Source organism: Urocampus carinirostris, chromosome 18 (assembly GCF_059441175.1).
Source record: "Urocampus carinirostris isolate Australia breed hairy pipefish chromosome 18, RoL_Ucar_1.0, whole genome shotgun sequence".
NCBI classification, from domain to species: Eukaryota; Metazoa; Chordata; class Actinopteri; order Syngnathiformes; family Syngnathidae; genus Urocampus; species Urocampus carinirostris.
Genome location: NC_142366.1, coordinates 1,431,774 through 1,447,480, shown reverse-complemented (window position 1 = coordinate 1,447,480; position 15,707 = coordinate 1,431,774). Strand labels below are relative to the sequence as shown.

Below are 15,707 nucleotides of genomic sequence, written 5' to 3'. Positions count from 1 at the left end.
CAGTTGCCAGGAACTTATTGACCTGAGACTAAGATTAGACTTCGACTCCTTTAACGACTACAATAACACCCACAATATACAGAGACCACTGCGATCTCCCTGGGTGATCTGCCTGCCCTACAAACGACGGAGACGGCGGAGGGAGCGAAAGCAAAAGCAAGGCTGCCGGTCGGGCCTAGCTGCTAGGCTAAGAAGGCTACTACACAGACCAGCACCTCCGAGCATGTTCTTGACCAATGCCAGATCCATCGTTCACAAAATTAGTGAATTGTAGCTGCGGATCGTAACCAACAGCTTTGCCCGGAATTGCAGTATTTTTTTTATCACGGAATCTTGGCCTCACCCTCGGATCTCCGACCTGCAGTCCAACCAGCAGGACGCACGCTACACCGGCACGACCGAGACGGAGACTCCGGTAAAAACTGCATAAAACTCCCGTGGAATAAATTTTCTGGGATGAAATGAAATGATTACGGATGGCACGCCGCCGATGTCTGGCAAACAAAGCTAATTAGCAACACTAATAAGTAACAAAGTAAGTGAAGAAGGAGGGAAACCTGTCAAACTCCATTGCATCATTCGTCAGCAACTTCTGTGTGCTAAACATCTCCGATACGAGCATGTTATGGGACTGGTGATAAAATCAATTAACTACATCCGCTCCAGAGTGCTATGACACCGTCAGTTCCAACAGTTTCTCAGCGAGATTCATGCGGAATATGGAGATGTTGTCTATCACAATGACGTGAGGGGCGGCAGTGGCTCAGGAGGTAGAACGCTTGTCTTGGGATAAAGAGATCGCAGTTCGAATCCCGGCTCCCCGTGTTACATGTCGAAGTGTCGTTGGGTAAGACACTGAACCCCTAATACCCCCAATAAGCAGGTTAGCGCCTCACATGGCTGCACGGCCGCTATTGGGAAATGTGATGCACAATGTAAAGCGCTTTGGGAAGTCTTGACTTGAAAAGCGCTATACAAATGCAGATCATTTCATTTCATGGCTCAGTCGGGGCTCTGCACTGTCACGCTTGTACTCACTTAGGCAAGAAATCGATACGTTTTTGGCTGAAAAAGGACAACCCATCAGAGAACTAAGTGACCCTATTTGGCTGACTGATTTGGGGTTTCTAGTTGACATTACAAAGCATCTTAATGTCCTCAGCACCAGTCTCCAAGGACCAGATGCAGTCATAAGCCAACTATGTTCACATGTCAAATCAAGCTGCAACTGTTTGAAAGATACCTGTCGTCAACCCAGCCCAGCACTGCACACTTTCCAGCGCTGCAAGAAATTTATGTTTGTTTATTATTCTAGAGTGAAAGCCTGCAGGGTTGGACTGTAAGGTACGCACAAAGCGTGCTACACCGCTGGTGTGCACCGCGCGTCCTGTCCCCGGGTCGCCAAGCGAGAGGGAGAGAGAGGTGTGCCAATCAACATTTATAGTTACTGTCATATTTTAAATGAGCCCTGCACTTGTTGATATGACAATTTCTCTGTTATTGTGTTTAAAAATTATGTAATTAAACTGCCATGGTGATATTTTTTTGTTTCAAATGTAATTTGCACCCAAGAGTACAATTACTTCTCTTCAACTGTTACAAAAAAGTTAATTAAAGTGTTAAAAACAAGTTAAGTGAATATTTAATTTCAATTTTCAAAGTCAATTGAATTTTGATATATTAAGATAGCTGAAATTAAAATAAAAAAGCAAATGTGAAACACAGAACGGCTCGCTGAAATGTATTTAAATTAATTGCTGTTATATGTAAAGAACGTCCGCCAAGGTTGGCCCACCTACATTTTTAACACTCCAAATCTGGCCCCCTTTGCAAAAAGTTTGGACACCCTGGTTGTAGACCCTTCTATCTACCGAGAGAGCTAACTGTGGTCATTGTGATTGCTGTTTACGTTCCACCCCATGCTAACGTTAGCATAGTGCTAAATCTCCTGCTATAAATAAACCTTAGCTTGCACACCCCGACGGAGCTTTTATCGTCGCCGGCGACTTTAATCAGGCTTAAGGACTGCAATTCCCAGATTCATTCAATATGTGGACTGTGTAACCAGGTGGGGAAAACACTAGACCGTGTGTACAGTAACATCAAACATGCGTACAGAGCTTCCCCCCTCCCCCACCTAGCTGGATCTGAACATCTGTCTGTTCCTCACCTCCTCATACACCCCCCTCCGGAGAAAAAAAAAGCCTGCAACAGGACAATACAAACATGGCCTGAGGGAGCTCTCTCTCAGCTGCAGGAATTTTTTTCACCATACTTGCTGGGAAGTATTTGAACATCATGACCTCCAGGAATGCACTGACACCGTACTATCCTATATTAAACACTGTATTGAAAACGCCACAGTATATAAAAAAATCAGGGTCTACCCAAACCAAAAACCCTTGATGTCCAGCGGGGGTGCACACCCTCCTCAGACAAGGCTCTTTACAGCATGGCCAGGGCTGACCTGAAGAGAGGCACTAAGGATGCAAAGGCAGCCTACATGAGGAGGATCGAGCACCTCTTCGCTGGAAATGACTCGAGGAGGATGTGGCAGGGTCTACAAAACATCACAAACTTCAGAGACAACAAGATGGCAACTGTTGGGACTAGCTGCAGATTTTAACCAGTTCTTTGCACGCTTTGAAGCTGGATGTCCACAATCGGTCACATAACACCCACCAACAACCAGCAGCAATGCACTGACACTTCAGGAGCATGAAGTAAGGCGTGTGCTGAAAACTTAAAACCCCAGGAAGGCAGCTGGCCCAGATGGAGTACCAGGTAGGGTACTCGGGGACTGTGCCGATCCGCTGGCTGCGATCTTCACCATTATCTTCAACCAGTCCCTGTACAGGCTACCATCCACCCTGCTTCAAAACCTCCACCATCATTCCCATCCCCAAGAAGTCAGCAGTGGAAAGCATCAACGACTACAGGCCTGTTGCACTTATGCCTGTGGTCATGAAGTCCTTTGAGAGCTTGGTGTCCCAGCACAACAAGGACTCCCCGCCACCCACACTGGATACCCACCAGTTTGCCTACCGGGCAAACCGCTTTACTGACGACGCCATAAATACCGCACTTCTTACTGCGCTGAGCCACCTGGACCACCGGGGGAGCTACTTCAAAATGCTTTTTCTGGACTTCAGCTCAGCCTTCAATACCATTAACCCGCAAATGCTGGTGGAGAAACTCTCTCACCTAGGTCTCTCTTCCTCATCTGCCACTGGATAATGGACTTCCTCTCAAACCGCCCACAGTACGTGAAACTCTGTAACCACGTCTCTCCCACCATAACACTGAGCACTGGCTTCTCCCAAGGATGTGTACTGAGCCCTCTGCTTTTCACCCTCTACATCTCCGACTGCTCATCGACCCACCTCACAAACACAATTGTTAAATACGCCGACGATATTAACATTGGTCGGCCTCATCTCTGAAGGGGGACGAGGCAGCGTACAGGGATGAGGTGGAGACACTGACAACGTGGTGTTCAAAAAACCACCCCATACTGAACACCAGGAACCTAGCACCACTCACTATTTACAGAGACTGTGTAGAGAGAGTCCACTCTTTCAAATTCCTGGGTGTGCACATCTTCGATGACCTCTCCAAATCTGCTAACACCAGAGCGGTGGTAGGGAAGGCCCAGCAGTGACTCCATTTCCTGAGAGTGCTCAGGAAAGATAATCTGAAACAGCAGCTGCTGGTGTCCTTCTACAGAGCCACAATGGAAGAGCATTCTGTCATACTGCATTACAGTGTGGCATGCTGGGTGGACTGCAGCAGACAGGAAAGCACTTCAGAGGGTCATCAACGCAGCCCAGAGAATCATTGGTTGCTCTCTGCCCAGTCTGGAGGACATTGCCTGCTCTTGATACCGCAGCAGAGCAAAAACATCATCAAGGACTCTTCTCACCTTGGCCACCACCTGCTGCCTTCTGTCAGACGCTACAAGTCACACAAAACAAAAACAGACTCAGAGACACTTTCTTCCCCAAAGCCATCACCACCCTTAACACACACTGCACAAAAAAGTTAATTTCTTGCAAACACACTACCTCATACAGATGTAAAATTGTATTCATGCCTATGCTTACTTTGCACATTGTTGCCTATTTTGCACTACTGCATATTGCACTCATACGATCCCAAAACTGTATGTAAACACCCAATGAAAATATCTTCTGCCTCTACATGCCCACACTTTCTTGTATAAATATTGTGTAAATTATCTTTTTATCTTCTTTTTATTCTCTCCGTAAATGTGAAACTGGAGTGCCACGTCCTATTTCGTTGTCACAATATGTTTTCCCATTTTGTAACAATGATAATAAAGGTCTATTCTATTCTAACTTGGCAGATTTTTGAGCCAGTCCTTTCTTGTCTTCACTCCTAACAATATGGGGTTCCTCTTTTTATTTGCGGAAAAATTATTCACTTAACCAGCTTGGTCATCTTGCCGCTTCTCTCTGGAAAGCTGCGCTTAAATACTTCTCTCTGGGCAATTAGGCTGGATTGGTCTGAGGTGTGACCATTCCCAGGAGATTTCAGGGAATTTTCTGGGAAGTAGCAGTGGTCCACGACCTAGCCCAATAGAAAAGTTCGTGTCGCCTGCCCAGTACAGCCTGCCCTATCGGATGGGTCCTTAGGTTGCCAAAATTGTTAGCAAGTAGAATAAACCCATCAGCTTTACACATTGATAATTTTGCGCTTTGTCTTAACAGGCTGGAGGAGATGAATTTGAGTTATCAATTGGGACTGTGGGTGGTGCCAAGAACATGGCAAGCTGAAACGATATCTTTCCCATTTCGTTTGCAGTGAAGTAGCGGTGCCCTCCGTTATCGTCCTCAACACGGCCAATGAGCAATACTTTGTGCCAGAGCGACCAAGTGAGACGCCCGAGCAGCTGCTCCACTTCCTCAGTGGTGTTCTCAACGGATCCGTGCCAGTAAGAAACTGCCAGTCCTCCTATATGTTTCAATGTAAAAAAAAAAAAAAGTTACATTTCCATCCCATTAGAGCAACCAGCAGTCCTACTTAGCGAACATCCTGCCTCCTGTTCAGTTCACTTTTGTAGACACTCAAAACAAGGAGTGAAGACGTCAGTGGATTTTGAACTTGTAAGGAGGACAGGAAGAGCGAGCCTTCAGAAAAGACTCCGACCTGTTCTAAGGCCCTCTCCTGCGCCCTTTCTTTTTTTTATACAGACGCTGCCCTACTTACGAACGAGTTGAATTAATTCGAAAGTTGCTCCAGTGCTGTATTTTGTATGGAATGTATGTTTACGGTTTGTAAAAGTAACCTGTATTGTTCTGAAACTGAAAAATAAACATTTGATAAAATAATACGCTCTATAATGTTAGAAAGCAGGTTGATTGATAAAGCATATTACTGAAAAACAAAGCTACACGTTAGGCATTGACATTCTGTGGTCTCTAAAGCCCTTTGAGACTCTTTGTGATTAAAAGCTTCACAAATAAACACGACTTGACTATAAAGATAAATAAAGTTAACTTACTTTTGGAAGAGTAAGGCGACTTCCTCTTCTCTGGTGAAAAAAAAAGCGATCCAACCATTTTTTTAACAGCAACAAGCTTCCTTATTCCACTTTCATTTCAAGAGAAACGTCTTGCCTCTTCCTTAAGCTTAACACCAACCATATTGAATGGCTGCACGAGATATTAAACAATGAAAACGTCAAAGTTCTTAGCTTGCTAGAGATACAGTGCAGTGTGTATACACACAAAGTAGGAAGTAGAAGCCGGATTTCTTCTTTGGAGTGGATGCTGGGTGACTTCTCACAGCGCCACGCGGCCGAAAGAAGCACTACAGCACTGTCCTCGGATAAAGGTGCACACATTACAAAATCTTTCTTACAGCAATGTCTGGATATTTTTTGACATCCCGAATTTTTTTTCTGTATGTATCGTTGTTTGTAACTCGAATGTTCGTCAGTTGGGGAGCGTCTGCATATTCTAAGTTTCAAAAGCAGATCTGCCTAAAGGGTGTGAAAATCAAAATAACAGCGACATGGTTGGCCGATTAGCGACAATGACATTATAGTTGAAACAATTGTCTGTAAAAATGGTCAAAATAAAAAACTGGCATCCTATGAAATCTCCTTTGCCTTTGGCCAATATTAAAAACAGAATAAGCGTATGACTTCCCAATTTTAAAGCTCAGGAGGTATTTGTTGCTATCTTGTTTTTGCGTGTTTAGATTTGATGTCCCTCCTGAACAGATTATCGGAGCATAATTGTTTTTGGTTGAAGTCAAAAAATGAGATTAGTACATGACTCACCCTTGTAATCCGCACGCCGCTCGAGAAAGGCAGCCATAGCGGCGCAATTCCCACCCCTCTTTTATCTTTGATTCAAAGACAGATGTCTGCGCTTTCCGTTCTGTTGGACCAGTGTTTCTCAAATAGTTGGGTGGGCAATTGAAACCACTACACTACGGGGCAGTGGCGTGGAGTGTTTTGTTAACATTTATCACACACAGTGCACTAAGCACATTGTGCAATCATTGACCGTGAAATGCAGGAATAGTGTAACAGGTTACCTCATGAAAAAAAATACTTAACACGGATTCGGAGACAGACGAAGACAGACAGGTTAAAGACAAACAAAGGTCTCCTCTCGTAGCACTTCACTGCAACCTTGGAGGGAGACGAGCAAAGACCGGTGTTTCTGCTATGTTAACACTGTTGGCAGCGGACAGTACAAAGCCAAATAAATTAAGCTGTCACTTTAAGATATCAATTGGAAATTCCCAAATTTTGAAATGGGGCCTGAAAGTAGCTCAAGACGTGTCGAAATTGTGGCAATATTTCTGCCAACCTGCAGTACTCAAATTAGCATATAAAAAGGTTTTAAATGTTTTGTGTGTGTTTGGGCAGGCTCAAGGAGGTGACGGCTACATCCAGAGGATCAAGCGCGTGATTTTTGACGCCAGAGCAACCGTCATGGTAAAAAACATTGGCTGAATCCTTTTGGATTTTGTGAAGTGTCAATCATGAAATGGGATAAAACAAAAATTAGGCAATGTTAGCAATTAAAGTCAAGCGTACTAGTAGGCCAAGGAAGACATGTAGGCGTTAAGACAACTAAAGGTCTTGAAAACAGAAAATGCAAGACATGCTGTCCAACTTCCTTCCATTTCCTATTGATAAATGAATAGGAAAATGGGAGGAAGTCTGAGTCGATGCATGTGACAGAACTGTGAAATTTTCAGTAATGACTCATGAATCTACATTTAACATGGTGATGACGCTCAAACTTTTATTTGGTGCTGTTCCGGTGAGATTTACTTAAAGGGCATTGTTACATAGAGGAAATCCATAGAATCAAACAGTGTAAAATAGATTTACTCCAAAACCCACGATAATGCTGACAGATAAAAAGAAATCCGCCTTAAACATTTCTGCTTCGTTGGACATTGCCTCTTGTATCAGTTTGTTACGCCACATTATTTCTGTTTGAAAAATAAACTCTAGTTGGCGCTTCCCTTTTGATTGACACCTTTTTCATGAGGGGTTTGTTCTTGCTAGTTGTATTCTTGAACGCGAATTTACATTAAACTTACGGCTTCCTCGACACATACAGTGACGAAAATAAGTATTCGAACACCCTGCTATTTATCCCACTTACAAATCATGAAGGGGTATGACATTTTCATCATAGGTGCCTGTCCACAGTGAGTAAGATAAACTCAAAAGAAAAATCCAGAAATCACTATAAATGATTTTTTTCACAATTTTTTTGTGTGATACAGCTGCAAATAAGTATTTGAACACTTGCTTATCATCTAGAATTCAGACCCTGAAATACCTGTTAGTCTTCCCAATAAAGTCCACTTGCACTCCATGTATCATCCTAAAACAAATGCACAATTTTGAGGTCGTTAGCTGAATTAGTCCACTTGCACTCCATGTATCATCCTAAATCAAATGCACAATTTTGAGGTCGTTAGCTGCATACAGACACCTGTCCACCCCATACAATCAGTAAGACTTTAACTTGTAACATGGTGAAGACCAAAGAGCTGTCCAAAGACACCAGGGACCAAATTGTACACCTCCACAAGGCTGGAAAGGGCTACGGAGCAATTCCCAAGCAGCTTGGTGAAAAAAGGAGCAATCATTAGAAAATTGAAGAAGCTAAACATTCCAGTCAATCTCAATTGAAATTAAAGCCCCATGCAAGATATAACCTCATGGAGTCTCAATGATTCTAAGAAAGGTGAGGATTTAGTCCGGAACTGCATGACAGGAGTTGGTCAATGACCTGAAAAGAGCTGGGACCACTGTTTCCAAGGTTACTGTAGGTAATACACTAAGACGTAATGTTTTGAAATCATGCATGGGACGAAAGGTTGCCCTGCTTACACCAGCACATGTCAAGGCCCATCTTAAGTTTGCATATGGCCATTTGGATAATACAGAGGAGTAATGGGAGAAAGTTTTGTGGTCAGATGAGACGAAAATTGAACTTTTTGGTAATGACTCCACTAAACGTTTTTGGAGGAAGAATGAAGAGTACAATCCGAAAAACACCATCTCTACTGTGAAGCATGGGGGGTGGTAGCGTCATGCTTTGGGGGTGTTTTTCTTCACATGGGACAGGATGACTGGGGCCGTGTATTGTGAGATTTGGCGGAATAAGCTCCTTCCCTAGGTCAGAGCATTGAAGATGGGTCGCGGCTTGATCTTTCAACACAACAATGACCCTAAGCACACAGCCAGGAAAAACAAGGAGTCGCTCCAGCGAGGGGGCTGGGAATCCCCTCCTCTGAATCAATGTACTAAAAAGAGTCAGAAATGACTCTAGCCACCTCCCACTAGAGGGATATGGCTGTGTTATATATATAATATATATGTATAAAATTAATCTCTTTGATGGGTGTTGTGCCAACTTTTGTCCTTTGAACGCCTTTGACTGTCCTTCTGCATTGGAGCAAGCATCAACTTAGCAGTTTACAGGGTTCATACAGGTGCTTGAAATCCTTGAAAATGCTTAAATTTCGATTTTGTTTTCAATGTCAGGAAAATACTTTTTTTTTGTCTTCCGTATAGAACTCTATTATTACCAAACACCTATAGATCCCTTTCCGTGTTTGTAGACAAGTGTGAGGTTTTGAAGCTACGCGTGCATTGTTAAAACAGGATGGCAGAATTCATCCGAGCAAAGGGTTTCAGGATTTTGCAGTGTTTCCCAATGAATTTAGTGAGAGTCTGGTTTAGTGGGGTTTAGGGGCATGCTCCCTGGGAAGAAAATGTTGTACATTTTAAAATCAAATGCATTAATGTGATGCATTTTTAGAGCAAAATCAATAAGCGAATTATGTGATAAATGAGTTCCCTCGTAACCTATCATGTATAAAGGGTTGGGTAGGGTTACTTTAACTTGATTACTTTCAATTACTTTTGGATTACTCCAATACCAAATATGCTAATAAAAGACAAAAGAAACTAAATATAAATTAAATTATGACTCACAACACGTGGTAACTCTCCTGGCTTTGATCTCCGGCAAAACTTACATAAAATGCGACAGGAACAAAATGCAAATAAATCCAAACAGCTTGCCAACATCATTTTTGCCGTTCCATGTATTCCGTTACTCCCCAAGCCTGCACAAAATTTAGTAATTTTATTCATATTTAGTTTCTTTTGTCTTTTATTAGCATATTTGGTTTTGGAGTAATCCATAAGTAATTGAAAGTAATCAAGTTAAAGTAACCCTACCCAACCCTGCATGTATACACTAATCATGAAAGGCAAACAAGTCACACCAACAAAGCATGATAAACAAGACAGAATTTCATTCGAAAGAAATCTGTCATCTAATTAGACTAAAGATAACTAGTTTTGTTCCGATGCCGACGCGGTATTTATGTTATCATATTGGCAGGTAAACGGAATCACAGATCTGAGTTTTCAAAAAAATACTCATAGCAGTGATCTGGTAAATGATAGTATTATAATATTGATACTGTTCCTTTTATGATTGCTGCTATGGCAGGATGATGGTTCTCTTTCATGGTTTACATGAGATTATTGTAACACGCAACTTAGCTACTGTTTGGGCCTGTGTCCACTTGGTGTTAGAGCCTTTTTTCTGGAAACCAAAAGATAAAAAATATATAGATTTTGGAAAACGCAGCACTCGTCAATGCCACATTTTACCCAGCTGTCTAATCACATTGCAGGTGGGATGGAACAAACCGCTCTATCACAGGGCCAGGCCGACTGTCCAAGATTCCTTCCGATTGACAGAGATGTGTAGCACAAATATACACCATGACATTTGCAATCATTCATATGTGAAATCTAGAAGTTATTTTGATTAACTTTGCATTTATATATATATATATATATATATATATATATATATATATATATATATATATATTTAAAAGTACAAGTTTATGATGCTTTGGTAAGACCGAATAAAGTGCAAAATAAGGAATGCCTACGATCTGAGAGTGCCGGTCTTCTGGTGATCCCAAGAGCAAAGAAGTGTTCTGCTGGTTCGAGAGCGTTCTCCATCCGGGCACCGGTGCTGTGGAATGCTCTTCCCCCTGAGATCCGATCTGCAACCTCAGTGGAAATGATTAAATCCAAGCTTAAAACTCACTTCTACTCCATAGCATATGAATAACCTACTCTTCTCGTCGGCTGAAAAATAGTCTGTGTAATATAGTGTAATAATCTGTAAAGCCCTTTGAGACTCTTCGTGATTTAGGGGCTATACAAATAAAATTGACTTGAATGTGGTCCTTCCCCTGGTCAGACGAATTATGTCAGCAGGGCCGGGAATATGCAAGGTAAGCGTGCAGTAAACGCTCTATTTAGAAAACCAGTTCTTTTGTTCAGCTCACTGAAAAGAGCAGGCTCCTGTGGGTCCCAAACAGATCCTCAGATTTTTGTTTTTTTAAATGATGTATCATCAATAAAAATAAAACATTATGCTCCAAATACTTAGTAGTTAATTAGTAATTTTACATGTTTTACAGCGGATCATTGAAAAACAAATGAAATGTAAATAGAAGTTATTACAAATCTACAAGGAAAATTGTAAAATACAAGACAATTTAAGCTTTTTACACACCGAACAGAATAACACAAAATCCCTGATAATGCAAGACTATGCAATAGAAATTAATATTAACTTAAGTGTTACAAAAAAACGATTAAGTGCAAAAAAATTAACAATTTAAGATTCTATTTACACCTATTTAGACAGTTTTTAAAAAAAAAACAAAAACATACAGAATAAATTAAAATAAGTGAAACTAAAACAAAAAATCTGCAGTTTAAGATTGAAAGCACTCTGCTTCAGAGCAATCAATATCCTTAAAATTAGTCCTTTCTTCTGTTTTTCATGGATATAGTACTTTCTTTTATTGTCTTCTTCATTGAACTCCATTTTCGTGTTCGGAAACATGTGTGACCTATTGAAGCTGCGCGCGCATTGTTGAAGCAGAATGGCAGTATTTATGTCAGTTTATAGCAGCCCATTAAAGTTAAAAATCGAAGTGTCCTTGGTCAAGACCCTAAACCCCTAATGCCTCCAATAACCAGGCACCTTGCATGGCTGACGCTGATTTTGTTCTTGGAGTGTCTGCGTGCTAATGGTTAAGTGTGAAGTACTCTGCTTTCAGGGTGTGACTGGGTAAAGTGTAAAATACATTGTAATTTAAAGCTCTTTGGGGGATCTTCAGTCACTTGAAATGCGCTAAATCAATGCAGACAATTTGCCATCATTTACCATTTGACTTGACTTGAACATATGCCTTTCTTCTCTCTTTCCGCAGTCGGTGTTTCGCAGTTCCCCTTTGATGGGCTGCTTCCTGTTCGGTCTTCCGCTAGGCGTCATTAGCTTGATGTGCTACGGCATCTGCACGGCTGAGGCAGACGATGAGACTGACAGCAAGCGGGATGGACTAACGGATGACGAGGATGAGGACAGAGAGGACCGAGACGGACAACCGGAAGGCCCCCAAAGCCAAATGGCGTCGGAGAAGCGACCTGAAGAGAAGAAAACTGATTAACCCATGGCTGTTTGACAGACAGACGAGACGACGGACAGAACGAGAGGATGCATTTTTCGCCCAAGACAAATGTGCATAGATGGCCTTTTTGTTTTTCGCGTCCTTCGGGACCTCGTTCTTGACTAATCCTCCTCCAATCTTGCCATGAATAAATAGCTACAACTACATACCATTGAAATAAATCAACACATCAATAAATCATGTATGACCTAACTAACCAATCAATGTAATGTATTCATTTCTTATGGATTTTGTCATTTATTTAATTTGGAATTGATTTAATTATATATTGTCATGTACTTTGCTCTGTATTTTGTCACAAAATCTTATTCAAATGAAGGGGCGGGTCAATTTGGCTTACTGGTCGATTAGTGATTAGCTACTAGGGCGCCATTAGCTCAGGAGGTAGATCAAGAGATCGCAGCTTCAATTCCCGGCTCCTCTGTGTTATATGTCGAAGTGTCCTTGGACAAGACACTGAATCCCTAATGCCCCCAATTAGCAGGTTGGCGCCTTGCCTGGCTGCTATTGGTGTGAATCGTTAAGTGTGAAGCACATTGTAAAGCGCTTTGGGAAGTCTTCATTGACTTGAAAAAGCGCTATATAAAATGCAGATAATTTTTACTATGCCAATTAACCAATAGGTATAAAGCTAAGCCAGTTTGACCATTTAAATATTTTGTTTTGAAAAATATGACCAATACAACACTAAATACTCCACAGAATAAATGTCAAAATGCATACATAAATGAATAAAATCTATCCGTCCGAAGATCCCTGTAAGCTTCCACGGGTCTTGGCAATTACACAAAGTCTGTGAATAATTTTATCGGTGGCCTTGGGGGTATGGCGCCCGTTGCCTCCCTGCTTGGCGTTCAGCATTAGGGGTTGGAATTGGGGGGTTTGGTCACCTAATGACTCCCAACACCACAGTTGGGTAGAGCGAGGGGACTGGGAATCCCCTCCTCTGAATCAATCTCCCAAAAAGAGTCAGAAATGACTAGCCACCTCCCACTGGGGGGGATATGGCTGTGATGTATATATATATATATATATATATATATATATATATGATGTTATTTCATATATATATATATATATATATATGAAATAACATCAATCCCAAGTGTGGCAACCAAAGCATTATTCATGCATCCATTATCTGCACCGCTTATCCTCAGTAGGGTCACGGGGGTTCTGGTTCCCATCTCAACTATGTTTGAGCAGTGGGCAGGGGACACCCTGATTTGGTTGCCAGCCAGGGCACACGGAGACACACAATTCACTTGCGTATTCACACCTAGGGACAATTTGGACCCGCCAATTAACCTAACATGCATGTTTTTGGAATGTGGGAGAAAACCGGAGTGCCCAGAGGAAACCCACGCAAGCACGGGGAGAACATGCACACTCCGCACATGAAGGCTGGTAGCTGGATCTATTCCCATGACCTCAGAAATGTGCCGCGAACGCGCTAAATGCTCATCTGTTGTGCCACCCATAGCATTATCCAGCATTTGCAAAACCTGAGCTCAAGTTACATTTTGCTGAGTTTCCGTCAGTGCTAAATCATTTTTATATTTTTATGATTTGACACATGTATAATTGGAAAGGTTTGTATGGCCCACAAACGTCAGTTGTTTTTAAAACAACTTTTATATGAGATTTTCAATTTTTTTAAAAGTATCTTATGTTACACAATACTAACATTTTGGGCGATTTATGTAGTCGGTTGCACAATAAAGAACTGTATTTAATCACACTTTTTTAATGGAAGTAAAATGTTGGCAACAAGACTTGATATATTGGCCATTGACTTGATATATTTGGAAATTGTTTGAATGGAACGCGACCTCTAAAAATATTTTTCAATCTTTTGAAAAAATAAATATACATTCATTTTTTTCCCTTTAATTTTGTTTATTTTTTTCTACCTCTATTTTTATTTTGTTCTCTATTTTTAATTTGTCGAAGCTTTTTCCGTCTCTCTTCCCCTCTTTATTCTTTCCCACTTTTCTTTCCCAATTTTCCTTTTTGTTCCTCTTTTTTTTTTTTTTTAAATAGCTTTTTCCTGTTTTACTCTTTTTTTTTGAAGAGTCTTTGGGAGCTGAGCCGAAAAGGGCAGTTCTCGAAAAACGTTACTGACTTTACTCAACTTTGTGGAACTTTGACTTCAAAATTCGGCATTTGAAACACACTGCCAATGGAACCCGTTTTGTTTTTATCTGCATGCGCTGGATGGGTTTTCTTGTGCGTTGAAAAGATCTGGCTAGTGCGCAACATTGCCCATGTCAAATATTTAGGCATCAGGGTTGGGTAGGGTTACTTTAACTGGATTACTTTCAATTACTTTTGGATTACTACAATACCAAATATGCTAATAAAAGACAAAATAAATATGAATAAAATTACTAAATTTTGTGCAGGCTTGGGGCGTAACGGAATACATGGAACGGCAAAAATGATGTTGGCAAGCTGTTTGGATTTATTTTCATTTTGTTTCTGTCGCATTTTAGTTTTGCCGAAAATCAAAGAGATCCAAGCCAGGAGAGAAAGCTTACCACGTGTTGTGAGTCATAACTGTATTCATATTTATTTTATTTTGTCTTTTATTAACCCTACCCAACCCTGTTATGCATAACATTTATCCATGTGTTCATTTATTGCTATTACAAATATTTTCGCTATTTATTCATCTGTTAATTTTTAAAACCTGGTCGTTGAACACCAATCTGCACCCCCCTCCACAAAAACTCAAGCCCATCCTCTCGTTGCCTTCGAAAACAAAACTATTTCCCTGTGCCTAGAAAATCTCAATTTCAAGGGACGCCGCGCCATTCATTTGGATGGCTTCCTTGGTGTCCCACCCCGCAATATTCCCTACCGAAAAAGTTTTCCCACCTCAGCATTGACTTCCTACAGGGCTTAAGATAATTGAATTTTGTTTTCAAGGTCAGAAAAATGCTTAGAATTTGGATGATGTACTTGAAAATGTTTGAAATGGTTGCATTTCCATGTTTCATGGCAGTCTGACTTGATAGAGCACGCTTTTAAATGAAGAAAAATAAAAAAGTGTGCATAAAAATGATACCGATGTTGGCTCCAGTTCTCATTAACGAGTTGTCGTGAAGCGTTACTGCCTCCTACTGTCACATCCAGGAGGAACTTGCTCTTTTGGCGTAGCTCACTGAACCTCCCAAACAGCTCCTCAGATTTTGTTTTTGTTTTAGTGATATATATAAACGATAATAATTAAACATTATATACCAAATTATTTTGTAATTTCATGTTTTGCAGCGAACCATGAATTAAAAATTCAAAGATCTACAAAAAAGTATTGTATAATAGAATAAAAAAATTACTTTTTTACACACTGAACAGATTAAAAGTCCAACAACACAAAATTCCTTAAAAATGAACAATAAAAAAATTTTACCTCTTTAGTGGTATAAAAAAATAATAATGCAAAAAAAGTGACTACAATACAATTTTACCAATTTAGATGCAGATCCTCTGGAAAAAAAAAAAACCTAAAACAAAATGCAAAAGTTAATTCTCTAAGATTGAAAGGTTGAATGCACTCTGCTTCGAAACAATCTATATACCGTATTTTCCGCACTATAAGGCGCTACAATGGGAACGTGGAC

At 40.9% G+C, this 15,707-nt stretch overlaps 1 protein-coding gene across 1 annotated transcript in view; it reads left to right on the top strand.

The window, feature by feature from the left end:
• tmx3b (thioredoxin related transmembrane protein 3b) overlaps positions 1 to 15,148 on the top strand; it is a 62,642-nt gene extending 47,494 nt beyond the window's left edge. Inside the window, exons 14-16 of the mRNA XM_088322760.1 lie at positions 4,825 to 4,954; positions 6,905 to 6,973; positions 11,824 to 15,148. Of these exons, the coding sequence (XP_088178886.1) occupies positions 4,825 to 4,954; positions 6,905 to 6,973; positions 11,824 to 12,060 (436 nt within the window). The 3' untranslated portion in view covers positions 12,061 to 15,148. The remainder of the gene's footprint in view (positions 1 to 4,824; positions 4,955 to 6,904; positions 6,974 to 11,823) is intronic.
• The last annotated feature ends 559 nt before the right edge of the window (positions 15,149 to 15,707 follow it).